At 53.3% G+C, this 14661-nt stretch overlaps 6 protein-coding genes across 6 annotated transcripts; 2 read left to right on the top strand and 4 right to left on the bottom strand.

The window, feature by feature from the left end:
* Nucleotides 1–186: 186 nt before the first annotated feature.
* Nucleotides 187–937, bottom strand: HD553DRAFT_295625 (uncharacterized protein). The gene is made up of 2 exons (XM_046178492.1): nucleotides 807–937; nucleotides 187–718 (listed from the first exon to the last, which is right to left on the bottom strand). Exons 1-2 carry the CDS (start codon nucleotides 837–839, stop codon nucleotides 242–244), a joined length of 510 nt encoding a protein of 169 aa, XP_046036748.1. The 5' UTR covers nucleotides 840–937; the 3' UTR covers nucleotides 187–241.
* A 235-nt stretch (nucleotides 938–1172) lies between these two features.
* Nucleotides 1173–2724, top strand: HD553DRAFT_349802 (uncharacterized protein). Its single transcript, XM_046183485.1, has 6 exons — nucleotides 1173–1391; nucleotides 1472–1595; nucleotides 1673–1799; nucleotides 1881–2101; nucleotides 2166–2325; nucleotides 2391–2724. Exons 1-6 carry the CDS (start codon nucleotides 1354–1356, stop codon nucleotides 2459–2461), a joined length of 741 nt encoding a protein of 246 aa, XP_046036747.1. The 5' UTR covers nucleotides 1173–1353; the 3' UTR covers nucleotides 2462–2724.
* A 111-nt stretch (nucleotides 2725–2835) lies between these two features.
* Nucleotides 2836–4265, bottom strand: HD553DRAFT_22407 (Isochorismatase-like protein). Its single transcript, XM_046177258.1, has 3 exons — nucleotides 3596–4265; nucleotides 3393–3451; nucleotides 2836–3120 (listed from the first exon to the last, which is right to left on the bottom strand). The coding sequence occupies exons 1-3, from the start codon at nucleotides 4116–4118 to the stop codon at nucleotides 2911–2913; spliced, it is 792 nt and encodes a 263-aa protein (XP_046036746.1). The 5' UTR covers nucleotides 4119–4265; the 3' UTR covers nucleotides 2836–2910.
* Nucleotides 4266–6304: 2039 nt separating this feature from the next.
* Nucleotides 6305–8682, top strand: HD553DRAFT_341754 (major facilitator superfamily domain-containing protein; the record flags this gene model as incomplete). Its single annotated transcript, XM_046182667.1, has 9 exons — nucleotides 6305–6533; nucleotides 6736–6914; nucleotides 7046–7211; nucleotides 7306–7663; nucleotides 7734–8092; nucleotides 8167–8220; nucleotides 8288–8389; nucleotides 8457–8510; nucleotides 8576–8682. The coding sequence occupies 9 exons, from the start codon at nucleotides 6305–6307 to the stop codon at nucleotides 8680–8682; spliced, it is 1608 nt and encodes a 535-aa protein (XP_046036745.1).
* Nucleotides 8683–8735: 53 nt separating this feature from the next.
* HD553DRAFT_323728 (uncharacterized protein) lies at nucleotides 8736–10889 on the bottom strand (the record flags this gene model as incomplete). The annotated part of the gene is made up of 5 exons (XM_046181420.1): nucleotides 8736–9206; nucleotides 9276–9481; nucleotides 9523–9926; nucleotides 10075–10550; nucleotides 10632–10889. 5 exons carry the CDS (start codon nucleotides 10887–10889, stop codon nucleotides 8736–8738), a joined length of 1815 nt encoding a protein of 604 aa, XP_046036744.1.
* Nucleotides 10890–11949: 1060 nt separating this feature from the next.
* On the bottom strand, nucleotides 11950–13337 carry HD553DRAFT_22277 (Alpha/Beta hydrolase protein). Its single transcript, XM_046177249.1, has 2 exons — nucleotides 12121–13337; nucleotides 11950–12049 (listed from the first exon to the last, which is right to left on the bottom strand). Coding segments are annotated over exons 1-2 (975 nt in total). The 5' UTR covers nucleotides 13095–13337; the 3' UTR covers nucleotides 11950–12048.
* Between the last annotated feature and the right edge of the window lie 1324 nt (nucleotides 13338–14661).

Genomic DNA, 14661 nt, shown 5'->3' with positions numbered 1-14661 from the left:
ACCTCATCATCGGTAGCTCGTATTATGCGTTGGCATTTTCAAGAACACATAATGAAATTCTATGGCAAGGTGTGAGTTTCGAATCGTCCGTTTCTGACTCAGGCGCTCAGTATTCCTCAGCGGCGACATGGTCGAATCAAGGGTTTAGGCCAAGCGAACGACGCCCAGATTGTGCTCGCAAGATCTCCTTAGTCTCGCACAATACAACAAGAAATCGATACAGCAACTGCCCAGGTCAAAACTAAAACGGCAACCTCGCCATCTCGTCCTTGCTCCAAAACTTGCTCATATTCTCCGCTCCTAGCTCGACAACCTCCTCGTCCATATGATTCCATAACAGGTCCCCGAACGAGTCCATGATCCGGCGCAGTTCTTCCCTCCGCAAGGGATGCTCCCCTCGATGCACCCCTTGTACGTAGGCCTGCATCACGTCCAGCCCTTTATGCATCTCGGCGTGTTGAGCTTTGGCGAACCCGTCCGGACGGAACCCCGGCATACGACGGCCGAGTACGGGGAACCAACGGGATTCTTCGATATCGTGGTGAGCGGAGAGGTGTTGGCAGAATTGGCTGGCGTGGCGGACGAGTTCGGCAGGGCGCATTTTGGAGCTCGGGGCGCAGCCGGAGAGGACGAGGTGCCAGTTTCGACGGAGGATGGAGTGGAAAAAGGACATTTGCTCGGCGAGACGGTTGTACGTCTGAAAGTCTTGCGGAGAGATCTGAGTTTGATGGTGAGAGACGAGCGTGAGGATCAGCGGGCCGATCGGATGATGGCATTTATTCAGAGAGTGGAGAATGAGCACTCACACTTGACACCGTGCTCTTGGAAACAGTCGCCATCGTGGAAAGGCGACGAAAGAGGATGTATGCGGTTATGATGAGCGCGGACGTGCGTACGAGGTGAAGGAATAGCTTGTGTGAGATGGTCCGGAAGGACCTCATCGTGTACATCGAACGAACACCCAGTCCTCACAGAACCTAGCAGCTTTATAGCTCTCTGATTCTACAAACATGGTCGGGATGTTCGTTCTTACAAGACGAATGCAAAAGCAAAGCGACATTGACCTGAGTCACAGGCTGTGGCGCGGGTCTGTCGGCGGGGGCGCGCCGGATCGCGGGCATTCGTCACGTCTGATCACGAAGCATGATCAATCCTTCTCACAGGTTTACAATCCTTCCCACACAGGGTCATCATATGCCCTGCCCCGAACCCAAAGCAACCGTCCTCGGTCTCTGTGTGTAAATATAGTCAAGCTCGAATCCTGTATATAACGCTCGCTAAGGATACAGGCTGTATGACAAGGATCGTTGTTCGTCAACCCAGTTTCGTCAGTTTCTTTGCAATCCGCTTGCCATGTCTTCCGCCAGGATCGTCCTCTACTCCTCCGCCAAGTAAGGCTTTTTTGCGCTCGCGACCGACCTCAATCGAGCGCGCGCTTAACTGAACACTCCCCCCCTGCCCGGCTGTCTAGGTGCCCCTTTGCACACCGCACCAGGATCGCTCTCAAGGTTGCAGATGCCTCGTATGAGCTCTCCGAGATCGACCTCCGATCGAAACCCAGGTGGTACACTGAGAACGTCAACACTGCCGGCAAGGTTCGTCTTGGTACTCACGGAAGAAGGACAAGCAGGCCCGTTCGCGCCGATTAAATAGCCCTTATGATGATGCACAGGTCCCCGCCCTGAGCTATGGAGCCCCCGCAGATTCGTCGGTCGAGGATCCTCCCAAGGGCGTCGTCGTCCTGCCCGAATCCGGGGTCATCGTCGACTTTGTCGCCAGCCTCTTTCCTACCATCGATTGTAAGCAAGCCAAGTTCCATCACCTCTGAGTCTCAGCTCGAACTCACCTGATTGACTCCCCGAACTCTGTTCTTACTTCAGATACCGACGTGGTCAAACGCGCCCAGGCGAACTTGGCGGCTGTGCAATACGAGACCCTTGTCGCACCGCACTGGGGCAAGTTGCAATGGGGTGGTGGTAGCCCCGAAGCTCTCGAGGCCGTCTTGAAGGGACTAGGCGAGTGGACCGCCACATACCTGCCCGAATTCATGGTCTCGGGCGAGGAATTCGGCGTGGGCGATATCAAACTCGGACCTTTCGTCGTGAGTCTCGGTCAAAGTTGGGTCGTCGGTTAAGTAGCCAAACCGACCGATCTCGTCTTGACAGACCCGACTGTTCTTGTTCTCCGAGCACGACGTAGGGGTCTGGCCGGAGGGCACGGGCGACAAGATCACCCAGGCTCTGCAGGGAGAGGAATTTGCCGATCTCCGCCAGTACGCCAAACGTCTTGGCGAGTGGGCCGACTTGAAGAATACTGTCAATGAGGGTGAGTTCCAGGGCGATGGACGTTCGGTTGCCGGGTGTCGCTGATCGGGATCTATTAACCTGCAGATGACGTCGTCGACGCTCTTGGCAAGATGATGAAGGGAATGTGGGCCGCTAGGCAGGCCCCCAAGCAGTAGTAGCGAGAGGCGATGTCCTGTCCCGGCCCCTGCATCTGGTTATCTTGTGTATGTGTTTCGCCGTCGGGATGGGCCCCCTTTGTTAGTGTTCGCATGATTATTATTCCATCGTCCGACGTTTCGAGTAGAGGTGCGAGAGTTCCCGAGCACAGGAGAGTCGGCTGTTCACCAAGAAACATTAGGGAGCAGAGCGAGCGCTCGTCGCCATCGCAGTCTTCAAAGTGCCCTGGGACGGAGAGGTCGACAGGTGCCGAACGATCAGCTCATCCGTCTATGCAGCGCCGGTCTTTGCAACAGTAATGCTTGTCCGACCTAGCGGGAATCTATGTAAAATTCGATATCAAGAGAGCTACCGTGTGTTCGCTCACGAACGACGTACAACCTTCTGATTGACACACGCCGAATTCTCTTGCCCTCCATCGCCATCGCCTTAGACCATTGCCTGCAACCTAACTCCTCTCCAAAGCCCCCTTGGCCTGTTCGAGCGATATAACCTGCATCCCAACGAATTTGGGGAAGATTTCTTCCAGAATCGACTGGTTGATCCCGTTGTCAGGCGGGGTCTCGATGACGTTGTCCGAAATGATGTAGACGTTGTAGTCGAGATCGTACAAGCGGGTGGCGGTGGTCAAGATGACGCCCGAGGTCCGGACTCCGCTCTGCGTGTGAGTGTGTCCCATGTAGAGGAGATGCGGAATAGAAAGAAAGACGACGGGATGGAGCCCAGCACGTCGAGGTTTCGAGGTCGATCATCCAGAATTGAGGTTGATATCGTTGACGATGAGTATCGAGCATGAAGACGTAAGACGAAAACGAGAAAGAACAATCGAGTCAGCGAGCCATAGGACAAAACCACCATCCAGGTCAACGTCTCTCTGCGAGCTCGCAAACGAGGAGCAGAACGGCGGGCGGGAAGTGTATGAAGACTGACCAGTACGACGGTATCGATCTTGTTCGCCCTGAGGATCTCTTCTAGTCCGTTCCCAGCGCCTGTTCGAATCGATCGCCCAGATCACAGCAACAGGGATGGTCAGCTCGTTTTCGACCGGTTTACGTCTCAAACCTGGCGCCCCGGAGGTGTCGGAGATATGGAGTCCCATGAACAGAAGCAAAAGAATGAACAGGGCGACTCACCAGCGTAAAACCTGGTCTTCTGCAGGATCAAATCCGTGTCCAACACCTTCTCCGCAAAGGCCGGGTACAACTCGCCCGTCTCGCTCGACTCGGTGATGTTCCCGAACCCCTGAGCGATGTTCGAGAACGGCACACCCAAACCTAGTTCGGGCGTCTGGGGGGTAGAGAAGTAGATCCGGGTGTAGATCGTCAGAGGATCGTATGATCCGGATGAGGTGTTGGATTTGGACTGGACGGCGTCGATCCATTCGGAAGTACTGTTGATGAACCCTTGTCCTGCGGGGGTGGTATTAAACGACCCGACGATCCCGTTGATGAGATCCAGGTTTAGGATGGCATAACGGGAGCCGAACGAGAAGGTAGAGTTTGAGGGGATGGTCGAGGTGATGTTACCGTACCCAAGACCGGAAGACGAGGTGGGAGAGGTGGAAGTGATGTTGCTGGTGGTGACGTTGTCAGCCGCCTGAGAACCGGTCAGACCGGCGATCAAGGCCAAGGCGATCGAGGGCAGGATGTTCTTCATCTTCGGACAAGCTAGAGTTTGGTGCTCGATATCGAATCGTTAACTGGACAAGGTCGAATAGGACACTGGTGATCTGGCGATATCTGGACTATTGCAAGGTGATTATATAGTTCGAGTGGTCCTTTCACCCGGCGTTTGAGATCGATCGAACAGATCGAACATTAGCTTCTCCTCGATCCTTGGCGATGACGCAATCGATGACATTTTCGTTCCGGAAGAGGTAACTAACGGTCGCATTGAGTCCGAAGAGTTCAGCTATAGCGCTATATCCTAGATATCCTGGATAGCTTTGACATGAATGACAGCTTGATCGGCCTGGGGCGAGGTCGAAGCTGTTCAGACTGCTGGTCTACGGCGGAACAAGAGGAACCTCCTTTTATCGCGAATTTCTCCATGTTGTTGAAGGCGATACCGTGCCGTGTTCATGCTGCGTTCCCTATCGCTGGCAGTTCGTGTTGGAAACCTATGGCTGTACACACTGATCCAGGACAGTACCGAGGAGATCACCGAGCTCAAATGGGTCCATCTGAATGAGATCACTGAGCTGCAAGCGAGCCACAACCAGGCTATCGATGGCCTCGGGAAGGCACATCACCAGGCTCTCGAAACACAAGCAGAGCACTAACTCAACCTACGAGAGGCTTGGGACATCGAAGAACAGGCTCATGATATGGAACATCCCGCAGATTTGGCTGCAAAGGATCTACAGCTTGAGAGACTCAGACAATCACATCTCTTGGAGGTCCAGAACAAGGAGATGGTGCTGGTTGGGCAATTACGGGACAATGACTTGCAGAACTTGCAGTTGTTGCTGGAGAAGGATGCGCTGATTTCGCAAATGAAGGACATCAAGTAATCGAGCGTCTGGAGATTCGAACTGCGTGTTAAATTCTCGTCGCTTGAGCACAAGACTTGTACGGAGGATCTCAAGTGTCAGCACGAGACTTCTACTCAGGACCTCATTTGTCAGCACGAGAGATTGACGGACGAACTGGTCTGTCAGCGCGAAGAATCTCTCCACGGGCTGAAACTCAAGATTGGGCGATGTTAGGGAAGAGCAGCGCAAGTTTGCGCAGGTGGAGCAAGTTGGCTCAAGAGATCGGGGGTCGAGTCAATGTGCTGTTCGTTCTCTTCCTTCTCTTTGTTCTTGGCTTGGAGGATGGCAAGCTGATCAAGCTCAGCTTGAGTGATGATGGGGATTGGAGACGGCTGAAGGAAGTGGTGAAGGGGAGCAGGCTGGGCAAGGTGGCCATGGAGGGATTCAGGAGGTTATGAATACCATATCGAATTGGAAGCAGCCGAGTGATGTAACAATCGATCTGCGCTGTGCTTGTTTGATTTTCGTACGACAAAGCACTTGCATGATTCAAGATCCGAGACACATGTATATACTGCGCCGGTTGTTGCAACTCGCGAAAAACAGATATATCACGCGGAACACTGCGAAATCATTCATTTGAACAAGAGTCTTCCAACTTCCTGCCCTCAATACTCCACCAGCACTGGTGCAAGCTGCTCAAACTGAACAGATATAAACCTCCATGATCATATCTCACAGTTCCATGTAATTTAGCAATGAATGCAACCATATTGGGTATCAATCTGATGCAAGATTGATATGTGATGTATTTGAGACTGGCTTAGTTACGTGATGTCATCTTTACGCGTGCAAAGAGTGTGAAATTCAGTCAAATTGACCTTGCTTCTCATGCCATGAGGATCATCTAATCTAGCTGCTAACAACACCAAACTACACAGAAATGATAGTGGGAGAGCAGAGACACAGTGTGACTTGAAATGAAAGTTGTCTCATCAATATTGATGTGTCTGTGTAAGTTCAAAGACGAGGTCTTGTTTGTGATGTATGTGTTTTTCGCGCAAAGTTGTGTATGTGTTCAAAATCGAGTTGCTACAAACGGCCCGGTATACATGTAAAAGCTGAGAACGATTGTTCAGATGCGGAACTGGCGACGATGTTAATCGCCCCTTTACGGCCACCATGCATCGGATTAGACCTGGCTGGCCTCGGCCGTCGCTACAAGTTCGGCCGAGCTCGCAACTTTGGGTATGCAAAAGCATATACATGTATATCGATCGAATTTCTCAGCTTCAAAACCATGAATGAGATCATAATCGAGACTACCATACCCGTCAATAGCGACTTATAATTTCCTGTCTGGCTCTGGATGTCGAAGACCTTCCGTCGGCTATTGGGCCTGGTCTACGCTCCTCTTCGACAATGGCGAGGCTTGGATACCATCTCGCCACAAGATCTCGTGGTAGATAGCATCGCATCGAGCCCAGAATCTAGCTCGGCTGAGTTGGAAAAGGCGAACAAGGGCAGGCTGGATGAGTTGGGACTTGGGTTTGAGGAAGGGGAGGTGGTCGTCGTCTCGCTGGACGGGACGCCGGGAGGTGAGTCTAGCGATCTGTAACGTTTTTTTGCATTCCGTCGTTGGATTTTGCCTTGTTTCTTCTCAGCTTGTACCTCCAAGCTCCGAACATGACTGACATCGACCTTCTTCATCGTATCTTTCATCCCTGTCGCCATCTATAACAACCAACCTTCACCCGAACCTCGTAACTTCTCCTCGACCTCGATATCATCATGATAAAGCCGACCCGAAACGATGGTCCCCAGCCTACAAAGCTTTCGTCCTCGCCAACGTCACCATGATCGCTGTCCTCATCACCTATGTCTCGTCCATCTCGGCCGCTACTACCGAGGCGCTGTCGACCGAGTTTGGAGTGAGCTTGGAGTTGGCTCAGTTGAGTACGGCGATCTTTCTCTTCGGGGTGAGTCGGGTCGGCCAGCTACTTTGGACTCCGTATCTTCATTTATACACCTACACCTGCGTTTCCAACATCTCACCTCAATCTTGGATCCACAAGCTGATTGCTGTCCGTGTCGATTTTCGTGCTGGCAGTTCGCATTCGGTGCACTTCCCGTAGCTCCGCTCTCGGAGAAGTTTGGTCGACAGCCCATCTACCTGGTCACCTTGCTCGTCTCGTCCGTATTCACCATCGGCACGGGAGCGTCGAGGACGTTTGCGCAGGTCTTGGTCACGAGGTTCTTTGCCGGGGCATCAGGAGGTGAGCAGCCATGTCCGAGCCTACGAACCTCATTCGCTTGTTCTTGATTTGAGGACTGACAAGATGATGCCGGCTTCTTGTTCTCGACTCGCAGCCGCCGTTTTGGCTGTAGCCGGAGGATCCCTGAACGACATCTATAATCCCGTCGAGCGTGGGTACGCCTTTCCCATCTATGCCGGTGCAGGTTTTATGGGTCCTATGGCCGCCCCTGTCATAGGAACTGCCATCTCCCAGTTCTGGGATTGGCGCTGGAACTACTACCTGTGCGGGATTGTCGGATGCGTTTTGGCCCTGTTCTTGTCGGCGTTTTGTCCAGAGACGTTGGGCGAGGTGATATTGTTCGAAAAGGGCAGGGTGTTGTGGAAACGGTCGCAGCGAGAGGGTGAGACGTCCGCCGGACCTGCTATTCGGAGACCTCTGCGGAAAAAGACGCCGTTTGGCAAGTTCTTGCAGTGAGTCGTCTGTCGTCGGCGTTGCTTTTTATCACTTCGGCTGGCTGATTCAGTCGGCCTCGCGATACAGGATCGTCTTGCTCAAAGCCCTGACGATGCTCGTTCACGAACCCGTCATCATCTACCTCACCTCGCTCCTTTCGCTCGCCTACTTTGTCTTTTTCGGATACCTGGAAGCCCTCCCCGTCATCTACGGCGATATTCACGGGTTGGAACTCTACCAAGTCGGACTCTGTTTCGTCCCGATCCTCATCGGCGCCGGACTCGCCACTCTAGGGTCGATGCCGTTAGCTCGTGCCTATGCACGAGAAACTAAACGGGGATCGACGATGCCTCCTCCCGAGCGTCGGTTGATACCGCTCATCATCGGAGGGTTCGTCCTGCCCATCTCGTTGTTCTGGCAAGGTTGGGCCGGGGGATATGCAGGGGGTGAGCCGTTTCATCGTATAGCAACGAGACGTCGATCACCCTACTGATCAAAGACAGTGTCTTGCCGCGCATAGTCAGCATCTGGGCGTCGCTACCTAGCGGACTCGGGGTTGGGTTCAGCACGGTCTGTGAGTTCCAAAGCGATGTCATTAACGCGGTCTCTCCTGCGACAATAGCTGACAACCACGCCTTCAGTCATCTTCATCTCGACTTACCAGATGCTAATCGATACGTATCACGCCCACGCGAGTAGCGCGATCGCCGCCAACGTCATGGTCCGGTATTGCTTTGCCGGAGGTGAGCCCGATGGTTGTCGAACAAATGGCGATCCGATGATAGAGGCTGATATGATCGTCTTAAACAGGGGCGGTAATGGCGGCTCGACCAATGTTCATCAACATGCGGCCTCAATGGGCTTGTGAGTCTTGTTCCTCACGAGATCGCTACGACGGTCGAGCTGATGGCCTGTTCTCGACGCCGTAGGCACTCTGCTAGGATGCGTCGCCATCGCCATGATCCCGTTTTCGTTTATATTCTACTACAAGGGCGAAAAGATCAGGCAGATGTCGCGATTTGTACCGACAGACTAGGAGGACTGGGATATCACATAGATGCGATTAAGCGCTGCGATCGAGAATCCCGCCTACGATCCGGACCCGGACTCGGACCCGACACCATTACAGACGACGTTGATATACGAGTACATGCCCACGAAATGGATCACCGACAAGGTCTGTTCCTGGCCCACGACCTCTTTGACCCGCTCGAACAGCTCGTCGGACAGCGGTCCGCCTCCTCGCACCAATGCCAGAGCGAGGTCGTACACTGCCGAACCGGCTTCCGACAGGTCCTCAGGCTTCTCTCCCCGCGAAATTTGGGCGATGAAGTCGGGGTCCAAGTCGGACAGGTCCGCAGCCGCCTCGGCGTGTACATAGGCTGGATACGCCGCCTTGTGATGACTCCCAGTTGCCAAGATCACGATTTCTCGAAGCCTGGGATCGAGTGGCAGCTTGTAGAGTTCGCCGATGAGCTGCAAGAACGATGCAGCCACGGCGGGAGTATGTGTCACAGCCCCAAAGTGACCTCGCAAACGCTGCTCATCGTCGAGGTAGATCTGCAAAACAATCGATAGCGCATCAAACTTTGCTCGGGAGCCGTCAATGTTGATCGCCAACCAACTCACATGGCTGTTGTGACTGCCCAAGATCCCGGTCACCGTGTTGAGTGTCGCTTGGTAGTCCTGTCGCTCCGTTGCACCTGCGATCTCGTCTAGATTGGGCACTGGGTATCGGGTGCTCGCGGCGGATGAAGGCATGGCGAGATTGCTCAATCTTTGCGTTGTGCGAGTGCCAGCTTTGATCCCCGGGCATTGCCCTTCCTCGCTCCCCCCTATGAAGTTGGCATGTAATGTAGTCATCCGGACATCTGACCTCGGCTCGTCTCGACCTGTGATCGGCAATCAACTTGCAACTTGAAAGCGTTACGATTCGCCTCGACGGTCGAGTCTCGCGGAGCACGTCGCGTTGCGAATAACAGCGTCGCAACCTCGAGAATCCTTATGTGGCCTCGTTGAGTGTTCACGTGCACATAGACGATCGACTCCAGCACAACAGTAGATCTGAAACCAAAAGGTTTTGTAATTGCCAGGCTTCCCTCAATCGACATTTGACCAGTTCCTTGGTGTTTCAAGTCGGACGACTCTGCAGCCGCCTCGATGAACAACTGCTCGTCAGGTGCTGGCAATGATCGATTTATGCGTGACATTGAGAGGACATGTAGTACAGCGTTTACCGCAAGAGGGTGTATCAAAGAAAACACAACAGATAATCGAGACCTACACGCACTACTGATCAAGACTGAGATCTACGACAAAGTCATCACGCCGAGAAGCACCATCGCTGCCGCGCTGACCCTATCAAGTCGTCGACGCGATCAATAGATCAGTAACAACATCGTCGAGTTACGCAAGACGGCACACTCACTGCCAGAACTTTGACACCGTCCTCGACTTGTCTCCTGTATTCGCTGGCGTTGTTGCAGCGGCACCACTAGCCCCGGCAGAAGAGCTCTCGCTCGTCCCCGCGCTCGTCGTGGTTGTGATGGGCAAGACTTGGGCGGTCCAAGGGAACGTCGAACTCGGCGGCAGGCGAGTGGTCGTCAACACGCTCCTCGTCTCACTCATCGTCTCTGCCCCTCCCGGCCGTTGTTCACTCAAACCCAAGGTCGTCGTGATCGGCTCGGTCTCGTTCTTGACCAAGGTGATGTTCTGGCTGAACGCCCGTCGACCTGTTGGAGTCGACCCGTCCGCGCTCAACTCGATGTATTGGAGGACGATGCTGTCGCCAGGTGCGAAGATGTAGACGGACTCGTTGATGTAGATCGGACCGGCCGAGGCGGAGAACTCGGCTTGAGAGCCGAGCGAGATGTTGTAGAGAGCATAGTTGCCTAGGAAGAAAGACTGCATCGGGGTCGGGTATCGAGATCAAGACTGGATTAGCGTGCGTGCCGTAGTTAAATGTAGCTACGACCGTCGACTCACCTCTTGATACTGATAGCCCGTCTCGAAAGGGAACACGCTCTCATGGTCCGGATGATTAAAGTAGACCGTCTGCATCTGGTCCCAAGTGCTTCCTTCCAGGTCCTCCTCCGTAGCGTTGAACTCGAGGTTGACCGTCCCATTCGGCACGCTGAGCGTCACCGTGGGGAGTTCAGGTAGGGCTCCATAGTAGGCCCCAGGGACGTTGGAGGATGTAAAGTTGTAACGGATGGAGACGGGGCCGGTGACGATATCAGCCATGGTGATCGAGGTCGACAGACTTGGTGGTGTGTTGATTCGGTCGAAGCGAAAATGGATGGGACACCGGCTCTGTGGAAACCAGCGTAGCCTGCCATATACGTACTCGTCCTACCAGCTTGCCGAACATGTCGATGCCAAGGTGTACTAGACGAGGCTTGTGTCGAGATGCCGACGACGTCCCGTTGTTCGGCGAGTTATGGCAAAGAGCGTGTACCAAAGAGGGCGAAGGGCGTGAGGCCTGATGATCAGGTGATCTCGTGAACCATGGACTGTGATTCCACAGAGTGAGCGATACGATACAGCGAGCCCAGCGAGTTCGATTGTCCGACGGAACGCCGAATCGAAGCTCGATGAGAATCGCATGCGGTGCCGAAAGAGCAAGAGGTGGTTCTTGGCGTCGCTTACCCCGGCCCGGGGCTGAGCAACGGTGATGGGCGCTTGCATCACGTCAATCTTGGAGTCAACGAGTACGTCGAGAAGCAGATACACCGCTAGAAGGGGTGATGACACGAAATCCCACTGTCAAGTTGCATCGTATGGCTTGTACAAAAACGGCCTACTACGCGCCTAAGTTGTAGGGAAGATATGGATCTCTCTTTAAAGTAGATTGGCATACCACGCCGAAGTGCGCTGACGCAATTGGCATCGACATGGATGACCGTTGCTCTCAGCTCTTTTCAAGTACTTGGGAGTTGACCATGCCGTCGGAACCAGATTTTACGGACTAGGATCGTCACCTTGTGAAAGTATCTGGTGGATGATCTGGATCCGGCGTAGCATCGTTGGACGCCTTGATGTTACGATCGCAAGCTCTCGAGACTCGATGCGGGACAGCTTGTTGGTCTCCCGATCTTCCGAAGATCAAACGGTCTCGGCATGCATGTCTCGAACATGCACTCTAACGGGTCCGTCTAGCGATCCTCGCGAACAACCACAATCTTTCGACTGTGCTTGTCCGTAGGGTATTCTGGTGTGACTAGATCGCGCCGGGAGTCTTTGCTGGATTCAATGGTGTATGGTCGGTCTATCGGGTGATTACAATTCTCATGTTGCAGGTATGCAGTACGACTCTTCGCTCGAGGGTTCCCACGTAGGTTCCCACGTAGGTTAGATCGGGATCTGGACTGTCGGCTAGGTGCGGTCGCATTCATGTACTTCGTCTGTCATGGCGTCGCAATAATGGTGGGCTTTTCAGTGAACAATCCGGTTGGCACTTCCGCTACGGACTTACCAGGTCATCGACGAGTCCCGCTCGCTCATGTCCAACGATTGCCAGTTCTCGATGCATCTCTCGATCTCCCGCACGCACAAGTCGGGATCCCAATAAGGTACTAGGTGGCCCGAATGATCAGCAACTACCAGCGTATACGTCGACGATAGCCGGGTGACCTCTCGTGCCAGTTCCAACTCGATTGCCGGAAGGCGTTCACAGTATTTTCGCAACCTCTCGTGGTCTTCTTCTGAACCGAGACCTTCAGCCTTGCCAGCGTCCGCAAGCCTTTTGAAATCACGAGCGAGATTGGCAACGATGATATGGATAGGTCGGTTACCGAGAGCTTGTCGGTAGAGTTGACGATGCAGGCCGAGTGCTTCGAGTGAAGACACGTAGGCGAGACCTTCCGAAGAGCGAGGAGGATTGGCAGATGCTCGACGTTCTCTTGCAACACGTTCGTCCTCCTTGACCATTCCCCATTCGTCCACCGTCAAGCGATGATCCTCGGCTAGACCCGTCGCATCGTCCGTAGTGAACATGGTCTTGATGCATCGCATGGTTGCATCAATAGGCCAATCTCGGCGTACGTGCGTGTTCTCCTGGTTGGCATCGATGTAGACGAGTCCGGCAACATCGTGGTCGTAGGCCTGAAGAAATTCTCGGGCGATAATACCGCCATAGGAGTGGGCCACCAAGAGGTATGGGGAAGGTATGTTGCCGGCGACGAGCGTGTCTTTCAACTCTTTGGCGAGCAGTGCGGCTGGACGAGCTAGGTCAGTCCCATCGCTTTTGCCTAGTCCAAGTCGATCATAGCTGAACGTGCGGAGATTTGGCGAGATCAGCCGTTGTACAGCGGACCAGGTGACGGTCGTTGCCCCGATGCCTGCGATCAAGACGACGGTAGGTAATGTAGACGTGGTGTTGGGAATCGTTTCGACCGAGTAGATGCGGTACGTGTCGACGTCGATGTAGCGAGATGTGCGATTGGTCATGATGTCAGTCGCCGAGCGAGCGGGTGATGCTAGCGAGATGATGAAGGTGCAAGGTCCCCATGAGTAGCTCTAACGTATTGAAGTTTGCTGCGTATCCCGACTCGCATGACTCGAAGTATCGTTTGTAATTATAATAGTTATCGAGGAGTCGATCCATGATTGAGCAAGGGTGCAGGCGGATCGAAGTTGTGTGACTTCGGGCGGCCCGGCGAGTAGAGTTTGGCTCGAGATCCAGTAAGAAACCGATCAGAGTGGAATTGGTATGTAACAATGTTAACAGTGATATATAGTTTTTTTGCCCAGGGCCTAAGAGCTGCTGACTTGGCGTGTTTTCCAACAAATTCAAGCGAACTTGACGTGATTTGGCCACGACCTGATAGTAGGATGGCGATCTCAGTGTCGCACAATGATGTACCAAGTCAGGACAGTGTTCAGAGTGCTTCCCAAGCTTGTTGCGACAGGCAAAGCACTTGTGTTCAAGTGAAATTGCGGTAATGTCGAGTCTCGACTTGCAAAGGGGTAAGTGATGATTGCGAGAGAACGAGGAGGTTGCAAGCAGACAGCAAAGTATCCAGCTCATGTCCAAGATCATGACACGACCAACAAAGCCATAGGACCCAACTTAGACCTTGCGTTCAGGGTTAGGGGTTTTAATGATAGATCTAGGATGCATTCAAGGTTCAATTTACAAGAGAAAGTGTTTGATAATAAAGAAAATATCTAAGAAGTCGAGAATTCGGTCATTCACAGTCAAAAGCAGTCATTTCCACGATCCGAACTAGTCTATACGCAGTAGTGACACCGTCTGTCAAGTATCTACTCATGTGGCAAAGTGCCGGGTCCTTGCTCGCAGTAGGATGAGGGAGATCCTGCGTCCCATGAATCCAAAGGCCGTTTCGGACATGACCTTTTGCCATTCTTGGAATACCTTGAGCGTCTCTTTTTCTTGAGCACCGCCGATGCTGAACACCAGCGCCCGGAACGGGGTCTTTGTCTTCCCCTCGTACTTCTTCCGCTTGGCATCGGCTGATACCGCCAAAACCGCTTGAAGTTCACCCTTGTACTCGTGCTTCTCCTCGCCTTCTCACTTGAACTTGCGGGCCTAATAGTATGCCCTCATGCCCCGCTATAGCAGCGCACGTAATTTGTTAGGGACAGTTGTCTCGCGAGACACAGCGAGACAAGCTTTGCGCAGGGGGTCTGCGCAAGGGTACGCGCGACACACAAAGTAAACAGAGACAACGAGACAACGAGACCGCGAGACAAACAAAGTAAACAGAGACATGAAGCGAGACACACAAAATAAACAGAGACACGAAGCGAGACAGACAAAGTAAACAGAGACAACACATTCGTCATACAGTTCTACCTCTCACGTGATGCTTGTACACTGCACGTGATTCATTAAACACGTCTTGACCAGTCGCGTCAAGCATCCTGCCACCTATGACGTGGACGGCAGTCTCGTATTGCCTGGTCAGGCCAAGAAGAGCATATCCTTTCTTTGCTTTGTTACGATCTATATAGTATAGCCCCTGCACATATCGCACCCGGCCAGGACATCAGG

Source organism: Filobasidium floriforme (assembly GCF_021052385.1).
Source record: "Filobasidium floriforme strain CBS 6241 chromosome Unknown HD553scaffold_10, whole genome shotgun sequence".
In the NCBI taxonomy this organism is placed as follows: Eukaryota; Fungi; Basidiomycota; class Tremellomycetes; order Filobasidiales; family Filobasidiaceae; genus Filobasidium; species Filobasidium floriforme.
Note: the sequence above shows the minus strand (reverse complement) of the source record. Positions and strands in the feature narration are given on the sequence as shown.

Bases quoted from the DNA above. Each gene is read 5' to 3' on its own strand.
- HD553DRAFT_22407 (XM_046177258.1), bottom strand. From the start codon at position 4,118: ATGAAGAACATCCTGCCCTCGATCGCCTTGGCCTTGATCGCCGGTCTG. The intron at 3,452-3,595 runs GTGAGTCGCCCT...CGATTCGAACAG, and splicing joins GAAGACCAGGTTTTACGCTG to GCGCTGGGAACGGACTAGAA. The intron at 3,121-3,392 runs GTCAGTCTTCAT...ACTCACACGCAG, and splicing joins AGATCGATACCGTCGTACTG to AGCGGAGTCCGGACCTCGGG.
- HD553DRAFT_349802 (XM_046183485.1), top strand. From the start codon at position 1,354: ATGTCTTCCGCCAGGATCGTCCTCTACTCCTCCGCCAA. The intron at 1,392-1,471 runs GTAAGGCTTTTT...CCGGCTGTCTAG, and splicing joins GTCCTCTACTCCTCCGCCAA to GTGCCCCTTTGCACACCGCA. The intron at 2,326-2,390 runs GTGAGTTCCAGG...ATTAACCTGCAG, and splicing joins GAAGAATACTGTCAATGAGG to ATGACGTCGTCGACGCTCTT.
- HD553DRAFT_295625 (XM_046178492.1), bottom strand. From the start codon at position 839: ATGGCGACTGTTTCCAAGAGCACGGTGTCAAGT. The intron at 719-806 runs GTGAGTGCTCAT...CATCAAACTCAG, and splicing joins CCAAGAGCACGGTGTCAAGT to ATCTCTCCGCAAGACTTTCA.
- HD553DRAFT_22277 (XM_046177249.1), bottom strand. From the start codon at position 13,094: ATGACCAATCGCACATCTCGCTACATCGACGTCGACACGTACCGCATC.